We start from the raw sequence: 24,369 nt of genomic DNA on the forward strand, positions 1-24,369 counted from the left end.
TTTAAAAAATGTTGGCTTTAAAGCAGAGTTAAACGAATCCAACCTCTCCCACTTGTGCAAATTACTCCCTGTGAAAGAGATTTGCCGCTGGATTTAGGTTATTAGACATTTGAGATCGGTTTGAGTTTAATTTCCTGCGTTTTAATTAGATAACTCCACTATCTGCATCCCCTCTGTTTAATCATTAGATAGAGTTGTATTAAAAGTAAAATCAGAGATGTGAAAGTTAACAGGGATCTAAAAGACAAAACAAAAAACCAGAGCCTGCAGTCATTCCCTAAATGATTGACAGATGTTTTAATAAAGCGACTAATTCTAGATTAAACAGCTCAGTCCAAGCTATTAATATTTCTAGATGCTAAGAGAGTTTTAAATCAGTAGTGTTTTTGAATTTACCATAGATTTTTTTCAGTCTCTTAACCCGTAATAACATGTCAAGGAGGCAACAAGCAATTTTACAAGACATGGCCCAGAAATGAGCAAAAAAATTAAAAAGTTATAAGAAAATTACCTGAAAATTAACACACACAAAAAAACCCAAACAAAACTGTCTTTACAAAAGTCCATTTATATATATATATATATATATATATATATATATAATTTATTTTTTCTGTCACATAATTTTAAATGTAATTAATGAATTAATTATAAATATATATATATATATTTTTGGACTTTTTTTTGCTATTGTCTGGATAATTTTCTAATGATACTCCTCTTTTTTTTTTAAAAAAAATAATTCAAGTAATTTTCTTGTCACCTATTATTTTTATTTTTTGCAATTTGCGGGACATTTCTTGCCAAGATGATCATTGCCTTCTTTCACAAGGTTAAACAGCCTGTTAAAGGTATCTGAATGCACCTCAAAAATACTGACGCCGATCCAGGTTTCAGAGGGTTAAACCTACAATAATTGTTTTGTTTTGCAACTTTCTGCGCAGAACAACAATCTGTAAACACTGACAAATTAATGCCTCATAAAGCTGATATGGCTAGTGTGTTAGCTTCTTCTTTTATTTACACTTATAGCAAACAGAGAGAAACAGTAGTGTGAATTAAGAGTTGTATTTCTGGCCACCTGGTAACTGGAAGTCGAATATTCACGCTCCTTTGCCTTCTTCCAGCTCCTGAGGGGAATATCTGCCTCTTTAGCTGCTGAATGCTCCATTATGTTCACCAGCTAGTAGCTAAAATTGTCAGCTGTTTGGTGCTGTGCAGGTAGCATACAGCCAGTTTATCAAGAAGCTTTTTCTGTGTGTTTTTTTAAAAGCTGCTGGAGAAAGTGCTGATGACAGCAGTTAGAGGGAATCAGTTAAGTTGTAGGCTGCAAAAACCAAAACAACGAGCTGCAAGATGTTAAAATGCTCCGCACATGGTCGGCATTCGACATAGTCATTGGATACGTTTTTCAATGATCAGGCTGTATTTGTGACTACGTCTGCAGTTCACTGCCCTACAGACCATCCTCACTCACTGCAATGTTGGTCGGTTGTGACTGAAATTTAACCTTTTGATGTGTGTTCATTCTTGTGGCAAAATTTCCTGTTTCATTGTTGTTTTCTGTGTTTGCTTTCAGCAACTTCCGGGTAGACACAGTTTCACTCCCGCAGAGAACGCGCTAAAAGGCCAATACGAAGCTGCTTCTTCATGCTGCGTTTGTATTTTTACACAGAACCAAACAACAGAGGCAATCAAGTTTTTTTCCAAATATGTGGACATTTAACAACGGCTCTTGCATAAAATTCTTTTGGCCTTTCATTCACACGACAACGCACAAAGGACCATGGGTGCCTGCATCCTGTATATATAGACACCGTTTCGGCGTTGTTACTACGTCCCATGGCGGCTTAAAGCGAGACAACTCTGTCTCCCCATTCTGTGATTGTATCTTATATTCAGAGCGGCAAGACAGCATAACAGGGCGATATTCCCGCCCTGAACATGCAGTGTGAAAGAGGTCAAAGAGAGACAGAGCAAGGCAAGGAGGGGCTGAGCGAATCAATACACTGTGCATAGCTCTGCAATTAAATTGGATTGAACCTGTTTTAAATAGTCTAATTTACGGTGAAGTTGCAGTGATTGGAATAAATCACAGGGACACACAGAATTCACATGGATTGGTGAAATTTGATTTGGTCTACAGAATGCAGTAACTACAAGTTTAGCGCATTTTTGGTGTCATAGGTCAAATCATTGGCCAAGGTTTTAGGCATTTAAGTTACTTTATGTACTTAATAGGTGCATAATTACCCAAAACACATTTGTCTGGACAGTCAAAAAATCTTCGAAGCCTTTTGTCTCAGTTTCAGTGTAACTGCGGTTAGCCTTTGTAGAGCAGTGCGGATGTGGATTATTAGTCGGGCTTAAAAACAGTACACAACATGGTGCGTTGCTTTTGCCCTCAGACGACATCAGTCAGGGAACAGATCCATCTCTCAGTAGCTCTCACACCCAAACACTTTTGTGCCAGACTGTTTACACTTGTAAGATTATGTGCATAATGAGGCTGCATTGTCTCGGCAAAGTGCTGCTTTAGTTCTTTGAAGCTGAACAAACTGTCCCTGGCACATTTGGGTAGGGGTGGAGAGATATCAAAGTCATTTTATTGAGATGAAAGAACTGGCCCAAACAGCAATCTGAGACATTAGTCATTCCTTCTTCTCGGTGACAGAAACATGCTCTCAATTTACGAGTCAGGTGCTTCCAGTGATTTCTGCCAGCCTTGTTCCTCCACATCATAAATTCCTCTTTATGCTCACTCATCCCACAGGCAGACCCCTATTCTTTGGCCTGCCTTGTCACAAAATACACCCCATGTTGGCATATTGGATGTCGTCCAGGCTGCCATTAGCAGTTACTGTGTTGCGTATACCATAGCGTACACTGTGAAAGAGCACTGAATTTAAATAGACAGCAGTCATTGCGCCCCTAGGTGCACATTTGTGCTTTTTTCCCCTTTTTTTTAAACAGGTTTTCCAGCGGCACTTTAATTCGTTCTTTCTATGGTGTTGACTCTGCAGAGCTTCCACTTACACTGTGTTCATTTCGTCTAAATGCTTCACGTGGAGCCACTGGCTCCCAATTTATGTAATGAAGGTTTAATAGCCAATTGGAACATCCAATATCATTAACAGCCAGTGTTAGACTCATCCAGATTTTTTTTTTTTTTGATAAGCAGAGGTGCGAGCGTTTGATAGGTGGAATGTGTGATTAGCACCTGCTGTTTAATGCATTTCCTGTCTGCTCTGAAGCAAGAAACCACATTTTACCACATCTCACATTTTAACACCGTTTGTTCTGTTTCAGCCTCTGTTAGATGAAATTATCACTTCCCCGTCTCCTGCTTGTTCTAATATCAATTTTTAAACACTTTGAAACACTTTTGACCTTGTTTTTTTTAACATCATCCAACACTTTTTAAAAAATATATAAATGATTACTCCAGAGTGTACGGATAGTTATTTTTGGATACTGCGGGGGCACTGTGGCACTGACACCTCTTACTACTGGCGGCTTGTCATGTTAGTGATGCAGCAGTTGAAATTTATTATACTGGACTTGTTGTAAGTCACAAAAAGGAGAGCAACGTGTAAATGACTAAAATGGAAATGCAGGAAAGAGGAAACAGGAGCACAGTTATGTTTGATTTTTTTAAAGAGCAGCGTGTCTTTGTCGTCTTGTGTGTCTTTTGCAAGATTTATTTGTTTATTGTGACATTTACTTGCTTCTGTTTGATTTGATTGGAGCCCCTTCATTGGTGTCATTTACTATAGCCTTGAAACTGCTAACACACAACACAGAATTTAAATAGAAATACTTTTTTCTTCTTTGTCTCTGTCTCTGTCTGTGGCTTAATGAAGATCATTTTTGACAGCTGCATTAACATGAAAATATAGATGGACATTATTCAGTTGTTTACCACATTCGGTTCATGCATGGACATGGACGAGATTCCGACAACAATATCAGAGAGGTATATTCAACAATCACACTGCAGAAAACAACACCACTCAAAATATGTTTGCTTTTTCCATTATGCCCTCTAATGCACGCTGACAGATTCGTCTTATTTGCATTGACATTTACGTGTTTGCAATGATTACCAGAGACTGATTGGAAAAGACAGAAAGCATGATTGAGACGGAAATACACTATCAACATAAACAACTAAATTAGCAGGAGAAAACATTAATAAAATTGTTTTCTGGTCTTTGTGTGGAACCCACAATATTTACATAAATACAATCAGCATATTTTTACGGTTGGCTTGAGAATTTCCTTTCGATGTAAGCAGCTATGCATATAATATGAGTATTGCAAGCCTATAAATGCTTCCCTAAATGCTCTCATAATGACCTCGGGGTAGGTCTGTTCATTGGAGCAATATCAGTCTTGCGTCAAGGATATGTTAGCTGTAATAATGCCTGTCAACATCTCAAGTTTGAAGTGTCTTGAGTCCATTTTCATTCAAATAATCTGGCATCGCTCAGGACCCGACTGCCTGTCTCTGCGTCTTTTTTTATTTTTTTATTTTCGTCCTCGTCTGGTTGCGTGCTCACCCGGTGGGGAGGTAGGGGGTGTCACTGTGGTAGTTGTAGTCTGGACACACTTTCTGCACCAGCTTGTAGTCGGTGCTGTAGAAGGTGATGAAGATGCAGATGACTTTGAAGGGCTTGGAGCACAGCCAGGACACGTGGCTCTGCGTCTGCTCCTGCGGGCAGCTCTGCGAGGGGTCGTGGGCACACAGTGAGTTCCTGGTGCCCTTCTCCACCTTCTCGTACTCCACCCTGCAGTTGAACAGCTTGGTGTCCTTGGTCTCCAGAGCCGTCTGCTGCTGCTGCTGCTGCTGCTGGTGATGGTGGTGGAACTGCTGGTGCTGCTGGTGGACCTGGAACTCCACAGCTTTGGTCGGTGGAACCAGTCCCACAGAGACGTTACCTTGACCTGTGGAGTTGTGACGGAAGTAGACGCTGAATGTCCCATTTCCGTGATCCACGATTTTACCAGTGATGAGAAGGTTGAGCTTCACCGTTTTGATGTTGGAATGGAAGTCGCCCCAACCGAACATCTTCTTGAACTTTCCGGTCTTGACGATGGGCCTCCTTTTCGTTCTGGATCGAGGGTCGCGCGGGTTGGAAGTGTTGTAAAGCCAGTTCCACTGCTCCTGTTTGGAGAACGTGTCCGCCTCGTCATAGTTTAGATCCAGAGAGGTGAAGTTCTCTTTGCCGTAGAGGGTCTGAGACAGCAGGCGGCTGATGGAGACAGCCTTGCTGCTTTCAGTCCAGTAGGTCTTCACTTTGGCTTTTGAGCTCTCTCTTAAATTAGAGTTTCTTGAGCTCGGTGAATCAGCACTGGTCACCTGCAAGAACAAATACGGACAAAATTATTATTACTGAAAAACTAGCATGACTATGAGGGACCATACTTCCAAAAAGGCTGCACAAAATTTCTCAATTTCTCCCTGAAACTGCACCAAAATACACATGGCAACAGACATCAGACATAAAGTAATGTTGATGAAATGTGCAAAATTTCACACTCATGACCACTGAGGAATATTAAACTGTTCCAAGAAAACTGCAGCATCAGTCATAACAGAAAACACCAGAAAGACAACTTATGTTTACATTCAAGTGAAAAGTATCTTTCAGAATTATGACTTTTGTCCGTCAAAAACAAGAGAGCAAACTGTTTGATGTTATTTAACCAAGTGCATGATGAAGAATGTTTCCAAATAACACAGGTTTCATAATGCTGGTTTCCTAATCTTTACAAGTAATTTGAACTCAAACTGCAACGATTCCCAGTTTTAACCTTTGGTCAGTTTTATGCCTGAACTAAACCTAACCTCAACCATAATATTATCTGATTATAAAACTCAGCCGGCACTGGATGTCAGTTTGATGTCTTGAAGGTGCTGGACTCTTGTGTAGGACAAATGTTAAATTTTGATTGAAATGAAAATCGGGCTGACGATATTTCAAATGTCTAACAGTGTTAGAATTTCACAGTGTGGATGTTGGGTTTTGTTCTCCATGCCTGCGTCAAGGTGATGTTGGCATTAGACATTTGAAAGATGTTAGATTTGATTACTTAACAACACACCTTAAAAACCAACATATTATCAATGTAATATGTCGTTTGTATTTTATGTCAGATTGGTGGTCAGCTGGGAAGGCATAGACAAACAATATCGTCATGCCGATAGGGCCGTCACATTATTCTGCAAAATAAATGAATCCTTTAAAAAATGAGAGTATCGTGCAGCCTTGGTGGAACAGACCAGTGTCAAACCTTTCAACAAATTAGTTCCAGTGCAGAAATAAATGGTCTTCATTTTGCGAGCCAGATAGTAGATGTGCGTTGAAATAGTTTGGTGGATGTAGCGTGTCCGACTTTCATGTGATAGATCAGAAATGCGTCTTGTAGCAGCCCAATGATCAGCGTTCCCTAACCCTAACCTTGTATCGTCCGGGTTTCTGCAGAATCGTCCCATGTTGATGTGCTGTCTGGCGTTAGTGATGGTTGACACATGCACGCTGAGTGCTTTTTTGGTTGAAATCTGTTGACATGTGAGCAGGTTATCTTGCTAACTAACAAACAGGACCAAAACCAGTCTGCTTTGCACCAGCAAGCTTTATCCATCCACAACCATGTCAGCACCTTTAACAAACGGTGTTAATGCTGTAACCGACTCTTACAGCACCTCGCGCTCGTTTGTCCTAATCAAGATTAAGGGTATTCCTGCCATACATCGAGATGAATGAAGAGCTTCTAGGTTGCAGACGTGATGCAACAGCAGACTATTACCTGCTGAATGTGGCCTGAATGGATGATTGATGATTCATTCTGCGTCTCTCCTCTAACAATCACACAGATGAGAGAGCGAAGGTTCCCCGCGCACCCCGCTGAGGCCCGTGACAGTGATGTCCAAACCCCGGCCGAGGTACGACAGCAGATCTATCTGGTCGAAGCGTTTACATTTTGTACCTTCACCCCTCGATCAATACACTGAAAATAAGGTCTTCTCTCATTCAGAAAGTTCACTGAATGACATTGTAGTACTGTAGGCCCGAGCGTGTGTGTGTGTGTGTGTGTGTGTGTGTGTGTGTGTGTGTGTGTGTGTGTGTGTGTGTGTTTGTGTGTGTGGCTTTAACGCAGTAAAACTGGTGCAGGAGTTTTGATCTTTCTCTGCGTTCATTTTATGCACTTCAGAGTGCTGGAGTTTGAAAAGATGGCCTCCAGTTGTTTTTGAAGAAGCATCGATGATGAACGACCTGATGTTGGGGACTTTGGCTTAGCAGCTGTAACATCTCTGTCCCTCTCTCCGACTCACAAACATAACCTGAGCATGTTTAAAATTGCAAAAAACGATACGTGAAGTCCAGTCAAAGCCTTTTAAACATGAGAGCCAAATCTTTGCAGCCGGTTGGTTTTATAAAAGAAAAAAGAAAGCAGCAGGACCTTTGCTGCAGAGTGATTGTCGTGAAGAGGTGAAGAGAAATATGAATTTTCAGCACTTTCCCTGCGCAGTGGGGCAGTTAAACCGTATTAATGAACACCTCCTTTTGTCTTCCATTGCTGGAAACAAAAGTCTGTCATGTCGGCCTCACTGGTGATGAATTGTAAAAAGATAAAGTGAGTGTGAGGATGAGGGAGGCTTCCTGTTCTGGATTTATTGGCCCCATTATAGTCAAACATAAAGCTCCTTAGGATGTAAAAGCTCAGTGAAACAGGATCTTATAGACCGTCGGCCATGCAGCTGTGAAGTCGATTATGACGTTATGGACTTTATTCTTGGGTTTAATAGTATTTCAGATTTCAGGTTGTTTCAGTTGTTTATGTTCATTTTATGGTGAAAATGGAACAAATATAGTTATTTTTATAGATTATGTAGCTAACAGTTACTGATAAAACTTTAACATAACCTTGTAAGGTCAAAAATTATGTCAAAGATATTCAATGCAGAATTAAAAAAAAAATGTATGGATATACAGAAGAAATCCCTCCAACTAAGAATTATTCTAAGTTTGTGGTGGTGTATTTCTCTGCAGAGACTGTGTCCTCTGCCTGTTTCTAATTATAAATATACTGTACATATAAATATTGTCTATAAAGGTCAAAGTGATTGACGCAGTAGAGATAATAGATATATTCACATACATAATTTAAAAGATTGGTCACAATTGAAAATGTATGTATTTTAATCATGGCTGGATTGAGCATTTAGGGATATACATTTTTGAAATGTTTTGATATTCAAGTTACGTGCAAACACAGCAAAACTATACTTAAGCACAGTACTTGTTTACATTCTATCCGTGGTATTTTAAGCAATTAAGTTATGCAGGATTTTTCTTAAAAAAAAAAAATAGTAATTAGAGACCCAGACAGAAATAATCTCTCAGTCATTAGTTATGGCTCATTAGAAGTGTGTGGTGGTGTTTTTTGTGTCTGTCCTCTGCCTGCTTTTTTTTCTTTATTTCGTACTTTTGTGGGCGTGACCATCGACAGTGCTCGGTTGACGTCGCGGCTTCATAAAAATGTAGTGACCAGGTCCTAGACCGTACGCAACAGGCATCCAAGAGACACAATGGCGGAAAAAATGGAAATATATTTCACCTTCGCTGCGAGCGTGTTTACAAACGAGTGGCGGCAATCCTGATTAGTAAAACTTTTACTTTCAGGATACACTTTGTAGGTTTTGTAAAAAATAACTTCATGTTTCCCCCCTTATTTTTTCTAGCAGTAGTGCTTATGTGGATTTTATTAGTTCCACTGGAAGATATTCGGCACGTCCTCTGACACAAGAAGGGCTTTAATCACATCTTTGCACACAGTTGAAAGTGTCAAATTATGCTTCCAATACCCCATATGCTGTTACAATTGCTCCTGTATGTTGGATTTTTGATATCTAGTGGTTCAGTCAATATCCTGAGTCAAACATTGTAAAAACAATTGATGAAGTGAACAAGTAGAACACAAATGCCAAGTTACTCACATAAAAAATGCATCCAAGAAGTTTAACAGCTTTTTGAGTGATGACCAAAGCTAGAAATTATTACAGTTGCCCCAGTCTCCCCTAATTAACCCTAAATTTCCGAGACGAAACGACTCAAATCTTGGATAAATGCAGACGAGACAGAGGTGGTGTATTTAAAGATGCCATGTTGGTTGTTTGGGCACAATGCAGGACTAAGCTAAATGTAAACTCTGTCAGAAAACAGCCGAGTGTATTGCAGCGTGTGTGTGTGTGTGTGTGTGTGTGTGTGTGTGTGTGTGTGTGTGTGTAGAGAGCGAGTAGAGAAAGAGTTAGTGTGTAACATCAGGTGGGTTTCCATTGCAGATTTGCACAAAACTTGAGTAATACTTTTGAAATTTTGTTTAAAATCAATGGCGAGATGACTGCGTCTTCTCCTCTGGTGATAACATTCCAGTAACCATGGCGATGGATGTTCAAAACATTAGCAGGTTTATTTCTATTGCAGCCACCGCACTAACCGTCATCATTTCCAATGAAAGGCGACATTGGCGTGTTAAGTGAGCAATAATGGAAAGGCGAGCCCCTTTACGTGGGAGCGGCCGTGTATGAGGGATTTCTGGGAGCTGACAGTCCACGATTTCACAGAGAAAAATTATCCTTAACCTTTGAAGAGTTTTGTGATGCAGTAACAGCTCTTGTAGCGCCTGCTGCATCATGCACGAGGGGATCAATTCCTGTGAACAAGCACATAGCCACAGCATCATGTGACCTATAAAAGCAAAAAGTGTTTCCACTGCAGTTTTGCTAAATATGGCTTTTTACCAATCGCCTGAAAAACCACCTCATGAGAGTGTAAAAACTTTTTTGCGATTAACAGGAGGTTTTTTTCGAAATTGATTTGTTTCCATTAGGCATATTTTTTATATTTACAATTTCAATTTGCGCAATTTTAGGATTAATGGAAACCCGCCCAGTGAATGTTCAGTGTCAGCTGCAATTTTTCCGAATTACCAGACCAGTGAAGCTTTTTAGTTGCACATAGAGAAGTTGTCTTTTGTGTTTTCCATCATTTCCTTTGATCGACCTTCAAAATATTTACAAATAATATCTGACTTTAACAATTAGTGGCGATCGATTTTAGCACTCTGGCTGTCAGCCACAAACTTTCTCATTTTACAGCTAAATATTAAACTAAAATATGTTTCTGAAAACATTTGAGAGAAATAGACAACGCAGTAACAGAAACTTGATTCATTTTTGACAGTTTGCTTAGTTTGACAGTTTGACCGCAGTTCTCGAGCATTGATCGCCATGATTGACAGCTGCTTTATCGACTCCTCGACTCTGATTGGTTGTTTTTTGGCCATTAGAAGCACTGAGAGGAGGAAGAGAACACGTTATTTTTTTATGGAATATTTGTCGTCTGTACGACTTTGTTGAGTTTTTGAAAAATTTGACAGTTATTTTAATTTTTTTTATAGGTATTTTTAACAGCGTCAGCTTTAACTTCTAGCTCATAAATTATGTGACGGAAAAATTAGTGACCGTCTCTCCAAATACAAGTACAGGTTTTTGGATTTCTTACACTTGATCCCTTGTGTGTTTAAAAATGAATTCAGTTATAATAATCGTCGAAATGACCCTTGACCTGAAATCCAACCTGTAAGCCCCATTTATTTTCCATGAATATTTTCTATTCTGAGTCGTTAAAAGACCGTAGTCTCTAATGATCATATGAAGTATCATTTTCTTAGTGCAGTAATTACTGATGCTCCTCAGTAACTGGGTTTCACTCTCAATGGAGTCCCGAAACCAGATCAGGGGATATTAGGAAACTGCTTTGAGCTGGTTTTAGTGACTGTCAGGCTAATTAGTGACACTGAGTGTGTGGATACAACATTTTAAGGTGCAGATGTGAGGAATGTTTCCTAAACAGTGTAGATCTCTGAGGTTTCACATGGTTTTATCGTTTTGTCAACCAGGAAATGAGTGTGCCTACAGTGTGTTTTGAAAAGCATCATTTTCTGCGACTCGATGTTATGAATAATTTTGTAAGAGGAGGTGTCACTTGATTTTTTTTTTGTAGGGGATTTCTTCACTATTTTCTCCCAAAGATTATCAGAAGTGCGTGCCCAGTCATCATCAGACCAAAGTTGTTGTTGTGGGGAAGTCGCTCTGTTGTCGCCGGCGTTATGTCTGGTCCCCAAACTGTGACATGCAATTAGCTTTCATCTAAAGCACCTGACAGTCTCTGGATTAGAGCACTCAGAGGCACATTCACAGAGACCCCACTTCACGGATTAGAGCCCAACCTGTAATCCAGCCCGGGGAGATTAGGCAGATCAGAGGCAGTCCTGACTAAAGCAACGTTTATATCCAGAACACCCCGACTGACTGCACCAACACTCGGAGGGCCAAGATTTACCTCTCGCCGGCTTCAAAAACATGCAAGCCCTGCACAAAGAGACTGTGTGTGTGTGTGTGTGTGTGTGTGTGTGTGTGTGTGTGTGTGTGTGTGTGTGTGTGTGTGTGTGTGAGAGAGAGAGAGATGTATAAATGTGTCTGAAAGAGATACTGCAGAGAGAAAAGTGTCCCTGGATAAAGGACAGGAGAAAAACAAACATGGCAGCATAAAGGTCAACAGTCACACTCTGATGCCTTTGGGTTTAGCAGATATTGGTTTGTCAATGTTGGGTTTTAAATATCAAACCATATCGTCCCCAGCTAAAAGAGAGATTTAGTGGGCACTTAATTGACTTCAGTTAACTGTGATGTTTGTTTTTTTTTAGAAATGTATTTTTGATGACGCAGTACCTTCCTTTGACCATTCATCACGCTTTTATCTGACGTGTAAGCATTTTAATATATATGTATATATATATGACCTCCTGGTTGTTTTCTGTCTTCCAGGTGAGGCCAGGTGAGAGGACAGCGCGGATAAAGTGAGAAGGATCCTGGTTCATGTCTGCGACGATCGAGCGGAACGAGCTCAGTTTGTTCAGGTCAGTGCAGATATTAAATTAAGTCTCACAGTTATACACAGTTTTTATGTCTTATGTCCACCCAAACTCCAACCTAGCCCCCGCACACACTCCAAAAAATACCAATAAAAATAATTATAATCATAGCAGAAATATAAAATACAATTTATAGGTATAACTTCATCTTAAGGAAATTATATATACAATTTTCTGCCATTTTATACACCAAACAGTTAATCCATTAATCAAAGAAATAATCTGCAGATTAAATAACAGTTGCAGCCCTCATATAGATATAAATACACCCATCAATCACTGGGATCTGCATGATTAGGAGTCAATCTACCGTCAGAGAGGACCAATCAGAGCAGAGCTGCATAACACCGTCTGATTCTCCACCAGGGAACAACACAGCAGTATTTACCATAAAATGATAGAAAGTATCAAAGCACTTTAAAAATCACTGATACTCACTGTCATAATTGCTGTTAAATAAATAAAAAAGTTAAATGTCTTTTTAAATCTTTTTAAAAAAACAAAAACAATCCATGAATCATAAATTACACATAAAAGAAACACAGAAACTCATGCTTATGAAAATCAGTGAATAGAGAAAATAAATAATTAATTAAATTATGGTTTTAAAATAAGTACAAACTTTTAATGCCCACAAATATCCTCTTCCTCTGTGCCATAGAGCTCCCTTACTGTCCAAGAACTTTTAAAAACAGAGCGACACAGACTGACGTGTTCCTTTAATACCATGAACACACACTGCAGTTTACTGTGACCGAATCACACACACAAAATCCCGCTGCCTTAAAAACTCACTAGAGCACCAAATATGTATTCATCCGCCCCTAAAAGTAGTCCTCAACAAATGTACTATTGCCTCCAGTTTGAGAGAGAGCGAGAGAGCGAGAGAGACTAAAACATAAAAATTGTGACCCACTTTTAAAGGGTGGTAGACATGTACATGTGTTTTTGGCATTTATATTTTCGAGGGATTTGGTGATAACATAAAAAATATGGAAATTCACACAGACTAGTCCTTCAACAAATTGCTTTAGCGGTGAATAGATTTTCCAGCTGTGCAGAAATGAACGGAAACATCTGAAAATCTAAAACTGTAAAGCCTTTAAAAACCAAAAATGTTACGTTCACTAAATTCCTAAAGTCCAGAATGAGCTAAAATATGAAAAGTAAACATATTAGGAAGAGTCCCTTTAAAGACCAGCTGATCCTGAGAAGTAATATTTTTGTCGGGTCCTTAAAAACTCATTTCTTCGTATTCTTACTGTAAGTGACGGGGGCCTGGATAAAAGCAGTATTTTCTTCCGAAGTTTGAACCGTTTTGTATGTTTTATGAGAGATTTCCTGTATTTGTTTGAGCTCTTTTGATGGGATTGTAGTGGGCGGGACTTAGCTGGAAAACGTGATGTCAGGGCACGTTGTATAACGGTGTGCAGCAGGCATTTAGATATGATTTCTGTTGTTTGGTGGGCGTGGCAGAAATGTTCCCCAACAGCAGAGACGTGTATGTTAACCAAATTCTAGTAGATGTTATTATTACACGTACCTTTTTTTTTTTTTTAATTTCACACTTTGATCATGTAAACATACGTTTTCCCACGCCAATAACACTGCTTTGAGTTGAGCTGAATGAAACCCAACAGTATTAAAAGGCAGTGCGTAACACCACTACAACTGTTTCTGTTTAACCCTTTGAAACCTGAGAAAATTGGCTCGATTTATTTCAAAGACGGGAATACAGCGACAAGCAAAAAAAAAAAAGAATTGACCCAAAACTTCACAAAAAGGTAATAACAAGTTGAAACAAAATTACCTGAGTTAGTTTCAATAAAATAAATGAAGGAACTGACCTGGAAAAATAATGCTTAGAAATAATCAAATTCCGTAACATAATTTAAAAAATGTACTCATGAAGTGTATTTATAAATATAGTTTTACGTAGCTTCTGTTTTCCCTGGACATTTTTCACACAGCTTTTAAGAAATAATTGTCTTAATCAACTAAGATCTCTCAAATGTGGAACGACCTGCTCACAGCCTTTTTTTCCATGTTTTTGAGAGACGTCAAACCAATTTTCTCAGGTTTCAGAGTTTGCTTATGAGAGGTTTCCAAATGCAGCACAAGAAAACAGATGTTGATCCAGGTGTTAAAGGGTTAAAGGAGCATGTTGCTAGTTTTGTCTGGGCTGAATGCAGCGCAGTTGTTGGCTTGTTCACACGTCTGATGAAACCACACAGTCCAAATGTAGCAGAGCGGGTCAGTTTTTGACTCTCGCAGTAATTCAGGATGTTTTTCTGAGCGTTGACTTTGATTGTTGCATCTCGAGGTATATTTAGAACATTTCATGAAATGGAGAAATACTTAAGATTTGAAACCAGGTTTTTAGAAGCTTTCAAGATATCTGTGGTTTTCAGCGTTAAAGGTGTATTCCAGAAATGTAGTATTGTACTTCCATACAGTTAAACACAGGGACACAGATAACATCATGATAAAGACTGAAGCAGCAGAGGTCGATATATCTTCATTTTCAGTGTCTGTAGTATCATTCCAGCTCCTGTATTTAAAATAATTCAAACAAAAGCATCCTTAGATCTGAACTATTTGGCAAACATCCTTCAAACTCCAGTACGGTTCGAAACGCAGCGGAATGCCCCTTTTTACAAAAAGGTAGCAATGTAAAAAAATTCAATTTGCAGTATATATATGAAATACACTTTTTCCATTCAAAACATTCAAACGTATCTTCCAATCATATTTAGAGGCTTTCATTTCATGGCTCAGAGTTATTCCAACTTTTCGACCTGCAGTTTGTTATGCAGGAGTCTCCCAGCCCCCCCAAAAAACATTTAACTGTCTGTTAATATTATTCCCCGGTTCGGTGTATGAGGCAGAATCCCTCAACAAGATAACACAAACAGCATCGCATATGCAGAAGTCCTTTAGGAAACGACTCTCGAGATTGCCAGATGCAGCATATAGGCAGGCTGTTGGACAAACCTAAATGCTATCTACTCTTGGCGAGGCTGTGATAAGGCGCAGGCGTCCGCTCTTTGAAACAGGAAGATAAACAACCCCGGCTTCCCTCGGGAGCTCGGAGGATATTCTATGGGCTGGACCCCCGAGCAGCCAACAAATTCCACCTTTAATAGAACCATCGCAGGAGCCAGATGACTCGGCGGTGGGCCGTACACAAAACCTTGCGAGGAAGAATGAAAGTGTGTGTCAGTTTTCATTTACCTGAATGCTTCGGCTGCTGTGCGGCGGAGGATTTGTGAGTGCGACAGTTCTGGTTTAACAGAGCAGCGGGCTGATAGCAGATTTGGGGCTGCCACTTTGCAATCTTGATTGGATGGTGTGTGTGTTCAGCTGCAGAAATTAATCGAGTTGTTTAATGTTTTTTTTTGCGCGTGAATGCTGCAGAAAGTTTTGCGGATTTATTTACTTCTTTAAAATCAAAGCTGTTAAACTGATGCTCTTATCCAGAGAGGCTTATGAGGGGCTATTAAGGGTTTGAGTTTGGCTCAAGGACATGGGGGCTGTTGTGGGATCAAACCTGTGACCTTTCGGGTATGAGATAGTCACTCTAACGTCTCGCTCCACCTCCCAGCAAAAGCATATTTTAATCTAATTTATGACCTTCAGATGCCATGAATCACAAGCACTTCTACTGCAACATTCGAGGAGAGAAACCAAAAATATCAGCTGCTGTCGAAAGAGAAGTTCCTCCAGCAGGGTTCACACAGTTCCAAATCATAGAATTTGTATATAGCAATTTCAGGCCTGGAAAAATTTGGAAAACTAAATATACCCTAAAAGTTTAGGAAAACTCATGAAATTTTGTTCCATAAACTTGTATAATAAGTGTAAAAATCCAATGATAATTTCAGTTAGCAGTTTCTGGCTGTGATAAACTGTTTCATTTTTGGTGATTTTTAAAGAAAACATGCAAGACATTTTTTTTTAAAAGGGAAAAAAAACCACCAAACATTCTGGAAAAAAAAATTCCCCCAAATTTACGAAAAACAAAAACAAACAAACAAAAACTTAAAAACAAAAATAACCTTTTTTTCTTAAAAAAAACCTCCAATATTTAATGAATAAAATACACCAAATATTTTTGAATGAAGAAAAAATGCCCTAAAACATCACCATAATTGTTTAAAAAACATTTTTTTCTTTAACATCACCAAAAAAAAATTGAAGAAAAAAAAGCCAAAAAATGTTGGCAGTTTAATATGCATTTTTTGAAAATATTTATTTAAAAAAGCTACTATATAGTAATGATATGCAAAACCTATAAGGAATATCGATGGTCATATATTGACTTTGAAATCTGCTTTAAAGTCATGGAGATGTATTAATGTGGATGAACCCTGTGGAGACAGGAAGGAGTTTAGTGTGTAGATTTCGTCTTTTAGAGTATCTTCCAGCTGTGCGCTCGGGATATGATTGTCGTCATAGTCATTTAGGTGAATCTCACTTGTCTCGCCTTGTGAGGTCCCCGCGTAGTTGAGCTGATGGATCAACTAAGGGCATTTGACGCCCACTAAGAGTTTAGGTCTGTACTCTCCCAGTGATATCAAAGTGTTACCTGAGGGGGGTCAGAGATGATGACAAATCACAAAGTGTGTCGAGACATCACAGGCAGCTGTGGATGGAGCCGAGTCCTATCACTGCAGCACCGCTTTGAGAGGCCAGGGCACAATTATTACCATGACTTCTGAGGAGGATAAATACTATACGCGGACAGACTGCAGGATATTAGAGCAGGGGCAGTTTGAAGACGAAGGAGAAGGAGGAGGTAGAGAGGGGGGGGAGAAGAAAAAAAATAGCCACCAGTTTTTCAACTTACCCAGAGGAAAAATGCATAATCATATTATTTCACACACGACTTGGTTCAAAGGCGGCCAAAATAAGTTTGTGAGGTTCCCATGGGTCTGTCAATCTGTTGAAGGAGCTGCAGGCGAAAGCTTAGGATGCACCGAGTACGAAACAATTATGATCATCCCATTAAAGCATAGCGAAGCAATTTGGCAGCCCAGTCTGGAAAAAAAAACACTCCCATCAAGCGATGCTACGAGATCAGCTACCATTATACATACAGTATAACTCTACTTGGTGATTAATGTTTGTCTTTATATTGTGACAATAAGGGGATCTGTGTTAGTTAATGTTATTGCTCCTGAAATCGAAGAATCCTTGTTGTTCCTCCAAAGCGGGAAGGCTCCGTAAAGTTAAAAAAAAAAAGGAAAGGGGGGGGTGGAATGATTAGTGCGCTTAGTCAGCTGTGAAATTGAGTTTATGGTTTTCAAGACGGTGAATTCAATTCGATAATGGGTATTAAGTTGTAGAGAATAATTAATAGTAATTGACTTCTTTCCATCACTATGCAAATTAAACACAGATAACACCACGGGAGCTTTTTAAGGCCAGTCAAGTTTGTGGGGATTAAGTTTATGGAATTTTTTTGTTGGAGAGAGGAGTGGCTCCTGTTCTGCTTTGATTGCTTTGTTGACAGATTTATCAGTGGGTGAGGGGTTACTGTCTTTCTGAGGATTAAAGGAATTGGGTTGTCACAGACTGTCAAGGCATTGAGTTAGGAGCATTCTGGGATGTTTGTCATAATGGGCTCAGGCTGTTCTCCGCCGTACTGTCAGATATATTCTTATTGAAGTGTGTCTGTAAATGGTGAGAGAGAGGAGGGGAAGATGCAAAGGAGGGATTGAATGGATAGTGCTGAGGGAGAAATATCCAGCGGGATTGTGTGCGGGTGGATTTGTCAAGATGCAGATTTGGATTTTGGGGGAAAGCTTGTGTTCAGAGTGACATTTGTTAATTTGGGGTGATGTTAATGAGTCAAAGCGTGGAGCGGTTGGAAATGTGGTTTGTGGAGGTGAGATTGGAGTCAATTTTAAGGAAAAAAAAATAGAAAACATGTTTTTAATCTGTGATAACACATGAAATGACAACAAAATGACATTTTTTGATGTTATTTTTGCACCGGACGTGATCTTGCAGCCATAAATTCTGACTTCTGCGGGGTTGTCCTTGCACTAACCTGAAACTCACTCATCAAAAAATATCTGTTTCTGCACGTTCCTGCAACCGGCTATTAATCACAAAACACAAAACGACAAGTAAAAGGTCAAACCAAACAGACGTTCAACTCACCAGAGAGATGACTGACAGCAGCAGAGCAGCAGCCCACAGACATGAGGTCTTCATGCCTCTTTGTGGAGCGTCCCCCCTCATGTCAAACTGTCCTTGATCTCCTCAAAAAAATCTCCCTCTGACTGAGCCGGGATCAGCTGCCGAACTTGTAGGAGAAACAGAGAGTGAGCAGGAGAGGCGGTCCTGAGGCGGCAGAGCAGAGATGAATCTTCTCATTCAGGAGGGTCAGATGTCTGCCGTTCAGAGTGTCTGCTGGGGTGATTTTGGACGCGAGGGTTTGGAGGCGCTGTGGCGAGAAGTGAGGTGTTTGTACATCTGAGTGTCAGTGTGGAGGGATGTTTTATACGGTGCGCTTTGAGGTTCAGAGAGAGAGAGCGAGGAGGAGAGTGGGGGAGGGATGGAGAGACAAACAGAGTGAGTGAGGAAGGGGGGAGGGAGAGAGGAGAAAGAGGGGGAGCAGAGACAGAGGTTCACGTTATGGACTTTTCAGAAGCAACTTTTCTTTTAACGTCGTCAGGGGCTGACATCTAGTGGCCGTCAAATGCAGTGGCTTTTTTTTTTTACTCCTAAACATCAGATACTGGAGATTAGTGAGATACATGAAGCTGCCATGTTGATTTCATGTTGATTTTATGTTGATTTCGTGTTTAGAAAATGGCACCAAATATTCACAGATCTCAGTAACAGCTGGTTTACTGATGTGACCCCTAAAAGAAAAGAACATTTTGCCCACTTTATGTTAACATGTCAACTGCACAGGACTGCTAGTATTTAATTATTGACATGTTGCTGCTTTTAATGCTTACTTAAGACTTTTCTTATTACTTTACTAATCACTGTTACTTTAATCACTTGCAGCCTGCAGAAGTGAGTGATATAGGTTCATTTTTATTGTTTTATTCTATAGAAATTTTTATGCCAAATAAAGCTAATATATGCTTCTATCACGTCAAAATTAGGTTCATCAGGTTTTTCCAAATCAGGTTTATCATGAAAAATAGCACAGATTTTTTGTTTTGCAAAAATAAACAGCTAAAACCAGACTGCTACTATTCAGTATTACTTAAAATGTTAAAAAAGTAAAAAAGTAAATAAATAGGAATAATTAATAATAATGTAATAACAAGTAAAATAAATAAATAAATAAATAAATACATAAATAAATAAATAAGTAAGTAAGTAATAATAATAATAATAATAATAAGAAGAAGAAGAAGAAGAAGAATTTAAGACCCTCTTGGCTATTGTATAAATAAAAATTATTACGGTTTAATATAATATATAAATATGTGAATAATATAAATATATTTAAACAGCCCACACTGTAGATGTTTAACACAGTTTCCTCTCAGTTGCAGATCTTAAAGAATACTTCACCTGCAGATTGACCATTTGTATACACACTGTTGGTCCTTGCATGCCTCCACTGTGAACGCAGGCTGTCTCTCTGTGTTTGAATGGGTCAAGCTTTAAAAACACTGGATACTACACTTCCCATAATGCAGTGCTTTTGTTAGACCCTCCTGACTTGGTAAACAACCACATCTTTAACCCTTTGAAATCTGACCAAATTGGCTTGATTTCTTAATAAAAAAGGAAATAAGGCAACTAACACAAACAAGAAATGAACCTTAAATTAGTAAGAAATTACTAAAAAGAATTATGGGAAAAAAAGGCAAAAACAAGCAAGAAATGGCCTGGGGGAAAAAAAAACCTCAAACAATTAAAATAAAATAAATAGTATAATAAAATAGCACATATATTCTCACCTTAATCTGATATTAAATATAGAATTGTAATAATAATTATAATTATAGTTTTAGTATATTTTCCCAAGTGTTTTGATAATTTCTTTCCGACTTTTTAAGGGCATTTTCTTCTCACCTTTTACTAAATCCTTTTTAGTTACATTAATGAGAAGTTGCTGATTACCTTTTTTTTTTTTTTAAGAAAAACAACAGCATGATTTTAACAAAAATCAAACCAGTTTGCTTAAGTTTCAAACTGCATCATCTCTTGTAAAAGGTGCTGGAATGCAGCACAAGAAAACTGATGTCAGTCCAGGTTTCAAAGGGTTAAAACTCCATGCCCTCAGTTTGTGACACAAACTCTCCGGTTAAAACGTGTCGTCTATAAGCCCAAAATTACCCCACTGATGCCATTTCAGTAATATCTTGCGTTTTGACCCAGCTACTCCAGAGCCACACGAGAATTCATAAAACTGTTTGTAAAGGCAGAGAAGTAGAAACTGTAACTACTAAATTAATACTGTTAAAAATATTGACTCTTATGCACGTTGAACTCCAGCGGAGTGAAGAAAGAAACAGTAACAAAGGAAAAGGAGAGGCTGTCCGCACACTGAAGCTTCTGAGCTCCAAACATGTCATCTTGTGTCTGACGTGTTGCATCAGGAGAAAGATGTTTGCAAAAGACCTGCAGGTCGAAGAGTTGCACTAATAAAAACTCGAGAGCCTGGAAATCTCAGTGTGAGGACATTCTCGCCTGTTTCCTGTCTTACTGACTGGACACTGACACGTAAAATCAGTGGAGTGACCCTGAAATAACCTGAAAAATGCCTTAATCGTTTATTATCCACACACACACACACACGTAGAATTAAAATCTAAAACTCAATATTAACTTCCTGACAGGCGCCTTAAATTAACCTTAAATGAACAAGTTAAAACATTTTTGTCAGTTTGAGAGCAGTCAAAGATTTAGAGACTCACTTTGTTGATTTTTTTGGCTCATAATTAGTTGTTTTACTTATTTTTTCCATCTTTTTCATCTTAAAGGACAGGTGTTATGATATTCTTTATTTTTCTTATAGTCAACAAATCCCATGAAAAGACCAGATGAATGAACTGATGTTCTGTGTATCAAAGCCTCAGCTACTGTACATCCTTCCTCTGGGCCGTAAAGCTCCAACACTCATTATAGCACCAAATGTGTATTCATCTGCAGCTGAAAATAGTCCCCAACAAATTTAGTCCTGTTTGAATTACATTTGTTAAAAACTACAGCGCCCAGCTGTTTTAGTAAATTTCATGGGATTTATTGACTATAAAGAAAATATAAAAGAAAACACCAGCCTTATCCTTTCGTGCCAAGTTTAAACATTTTTATTGAGGGGTTCGGCTCTCTTGTGAACATATAAAGAAAATTACAAAAATGGCTCCATAACTCTCTTTGTGTGTTTACAACCGTGTCCTTATTTATTTTCAGTAATTCTTCCCATACATATAAACAACCTGTACAAAACGGCGTCGTCTTTCCTCTTTTTCTGCGTCTTTTTTCTTTCCGTTTTTTCGTAACATACAACTTGCATCATGATAACAACAATCAGCAATATCACACACCCACTTTGCAATATTCAAACTAAACATTTTCTGTGCAATACAAAATAAATGTACACATACTTTGATATTTTTTTTCCAAAAAAATAAAAAAATCGCTGTTATTTACAAATCCCACAACAAAAAAAGTAAACATTCTCCACACCAGTTTGCTTTGACGTTGAACTCAGCAGAAGCGTGTTCTCTTATTATTATAACATGTTGTATAATTTGTTTGTACAGTTTTTTTTAAACTATATTTCACCTCATGTAGTGTGACTGAAAGAGCACCTATCATACAGATTACTACATGAAAAAGTTTTAAAAACTCTGAAGTATACTTTGCTTAATGACCTCGAAAGAAAATTTCTTCATGTCTACATGTATTAATGTGCCCCGTTCAAGTATTAAAAACTGTATTACAGGACTGTTAGTATTTAGTTATCGTCAGTAAGGCAGAAATGACATTTGCATGACATGAATGGTTTAAATTTATTCTTTCTTTTTCTTTAATCACCGCAAAGTTTCAGCTTATCCACAATGTAGGTTAAAAAAAAAGTAAAGATTTTTGATTTAATCTGAATTTTTACGGTTAAAAAGAACTTTAAAGCAGGTGATTCTTTAAAAGAGGTCGCCCGCTGATATCATTTTTAATTGCATCTGGGCAGAAATAAAAGTGATAACACCAGACGAAATCTACAAACCACAAAAGGTACTTTACTACAACCCAAAAAATCAGCTGTGAGAAATAAAATCTATACATATATTTACTTGAGATTCACATCTGTTTTTGGAGAATGTGACACATCTAAACATCTTTTCCCGTTGCCGTCGTTTTACTGTGAGTGTTCTCGCGCCGATAGCTGTTCCTCTGCGTTATGGTTTTGTTTGTGGAAGAGGCAGTGTTTTATGGCAATAGAAGGTAGAAGTCACATGTGCATATCATGCTGCACTAATATAGTGCAATGTAGAGCCTGAAACAAAGAAAGGGTGGAGGCAGGCAGGCGGTAGTTTCCAAGAACGACTGATTGCAGGCTACTCCTCCATCAGCATCGTTCAGATCTGTTTATCCCACAAACACAGGCCTGTGCGCCTCTAAATCAAGCAAAAAAAGGAGAAGAAATGCCTCCCTTTTGTTCAAGACTGTAAAAGAGATTTGAGTCAAAACCCAGTTGAGGATTGAGAAAAAGGAATCCAAACCTTTTTATGGAGATTTTCCTCTCCCTCCTCCTCTTCCCTGCGGTGACTTTTGGCAACGTACGAACCGTCAGAGCATCCTAAGCCTCCAGCTACTCAGCATTTTTAGGGACAAGCGGAAAAAGCGCGGGGGAAGAGTTGGAGCTTTTGCTGCCATGTTCAGAGACAGACTGAGAGCTGTCTTCTGCAGCCAGACTCTCCTGTATCTGAAACCTTTCTAAAAGTAAAGTAACGTGGACGTGTAGGGGGCAAAAAAAAAAACGAAAAGTGTTTAGTTTAACATGGTGGAGGTCATGAAGGCTCTTGCAAAAAGAAATTCAAAAACAAAAAAAGGGGGGAGTGAATGGAGCTTTACTTGAAATGGTTAAACCCCACCAGTGTCTCTGCTAAGAGGATTTTCTGTAATTTCTCCGCTCTGTGACGTGTCCATTCACGCTCCAAACATCCGTGTCCGACACTGTAATGGCGTGATGAAGTGGGTCTCTGTGACAGGTGAAGTGCTCGGTGAAGTGTCTCCTGGAGGACTACATGTCCGTGTCCCCGTCGTAGGCGAGAGTCAGAGGTTTTAGTCGGTTGTTTTGTTGCCTCTGTCTCTGAGGTCTCTTTGGCTTTTTGCTGTGAGAAAAGATTAAAACAGAGTCAGAGCGGCACTCAGTAATAATTCCCCAAAAAACTAACTGCAGTATAAACTACCGCATTTCCCATGTACTTACAGCCCTCGAACCTGCTAATATAGACTAATCTGGAGAGTACTTTGTTTATCTTTGCACTATTTGAAAAATCTGAAGTATTTATTTTTCAGAACAGCCATCTGATCTTCAATGTTTCCACCAAATTTAACTGTATGAGAGCTTAAAACTGTTCTGCATCAGTTAGAAAATCTTACTCTATAAACAATAGTAAAATATTTTTTATTATTATACAGTAAGAGTATGGGAGAAATCGATTTATATTAACCAAACAAATGACAGATTTCAGACAAATGTTTTATTTTCACATATTAAAGGACACCTATTTAGATCTAAAAGGATTGAAATATATATATTATTAAGTTACTGTCCATGCAAATGTATGCTGGTATGCCTCCAGGGGGAGGAAATTACCTTTAAAGGAAGAAAGTATAATTTCAACCTATGTACTTAGCTGAGCTGTCAGTACTGCTTTAAATACACGGTCACTTCTTGTCTCAAAATAATCGGGTGTATAATGTAAGACATTCTTATGTATGTATTTTATATCCTCCGGAGCATAGTTTCTCATAGTGTTGCCCGCTGGCCTGAGCATGAAATAAAATGCATGATATTTTGATCCGCCACAGTCCATTTCAACAGTTTTACTTTCAGTACATTACATTTAATAAGCCACCAGGCTTATGTCCTAAAATATCCTAAAAGCTGGTAGGATAGTATAAAAATGCATAAGAAAATGTCAAAGTATGGTCTGATGTAAAAATTAAAAGATAACTTAATACCAAATTATGCCTTAAAAAAATCATAGTGCAATATGTCATAAAAATGTTATGAAAAAAAGTCACAAAGTGTGATAAAAAAACAGTAATTATACAGTATGCCACGAAAGTGTCATAAAAATGTCATAGAACAGTAAAGTGCCCAAAATAGCATAAAAAAGTCATAGTATAGTATGTTGTCCACAGTAGCATGAAAGA

General features: G+C 38.6%; 3 protein-coding genes across 3 annotated transcripts in view; 1 reads left to right on the forward strand and 2 right to left on the reverse strand.

Annotated features, from left to right (window-relative positions):
- Positions 1-12,033, forward strand: part of glcci1b (glucocorticoid induced 1b) — a 68,137-nt gene extending 56,104 nt beyond the window's left edge. The window contains exon 10 of the mRNA XM_088084660.1: positions 11,897-12,033. The gene's annotated coding sequence lies outside the window, so the exon portion shown is untranslated. The remainder of the gene's footprint in view (positions 1-11,896) is intronic.
- LOC121946209 (neurexophilin-1) lies at positions 737-19,347 on the reverse strand. Its single transcript, XM_042490693.2, has 2 exons — positions 18,172-19,347; positions 737-5,362 (listed from the first exon to the last, which is right to left on the reverse strand). The coding sequence occupies exons 1-2, from the start codon at positions 18,250-18,252 to the stop codon at positions 4,559-4,561; spliced, it is 885 nt and encodes a 294-aa protein (XP_042346627.1). The 5' UTR covers positions 18,253-19,347; the 3' UTR covers positions 737-4,558.
- A 2,012-nt stretch (positions 19,348-21,359) lies between these two features.
- Positions 21,360-24,369, reverse strand: part of thsd7ab (thrombospondin, type I, domain containing 7Ab) — a 226,585-nt gene continuing 223,575 nt past the window's right edge. The window contains exon 28 of the mRNA XM_088084662.1: positions 21,360-23,318. Within this exon, the coding sequence (XP_087940788.1) occupies positions 23,228-23,318 (91 nt within the window). The 3' untranslated portion in view covers positions 21,360-23,227. The remainder of the gene's footprint in view (positions 23,319-24,369) is intronic.

This window comes from Plectropomus leopardus, chromosome 11, assembly GCF_026936395.1.
Source record: "Plectropomus leopardus strain MGB_pleo_1.0 chromosome 11, ASM2693639v1, whole genome shotgun sequence".
In the NCBI taxonomy this organism is placed as follows: Eukaryota; Metazoa; Chordata; class Actinopteri; order Perciformes; family Serranidae; genus Plectropomus; species Plectropomus leopardus.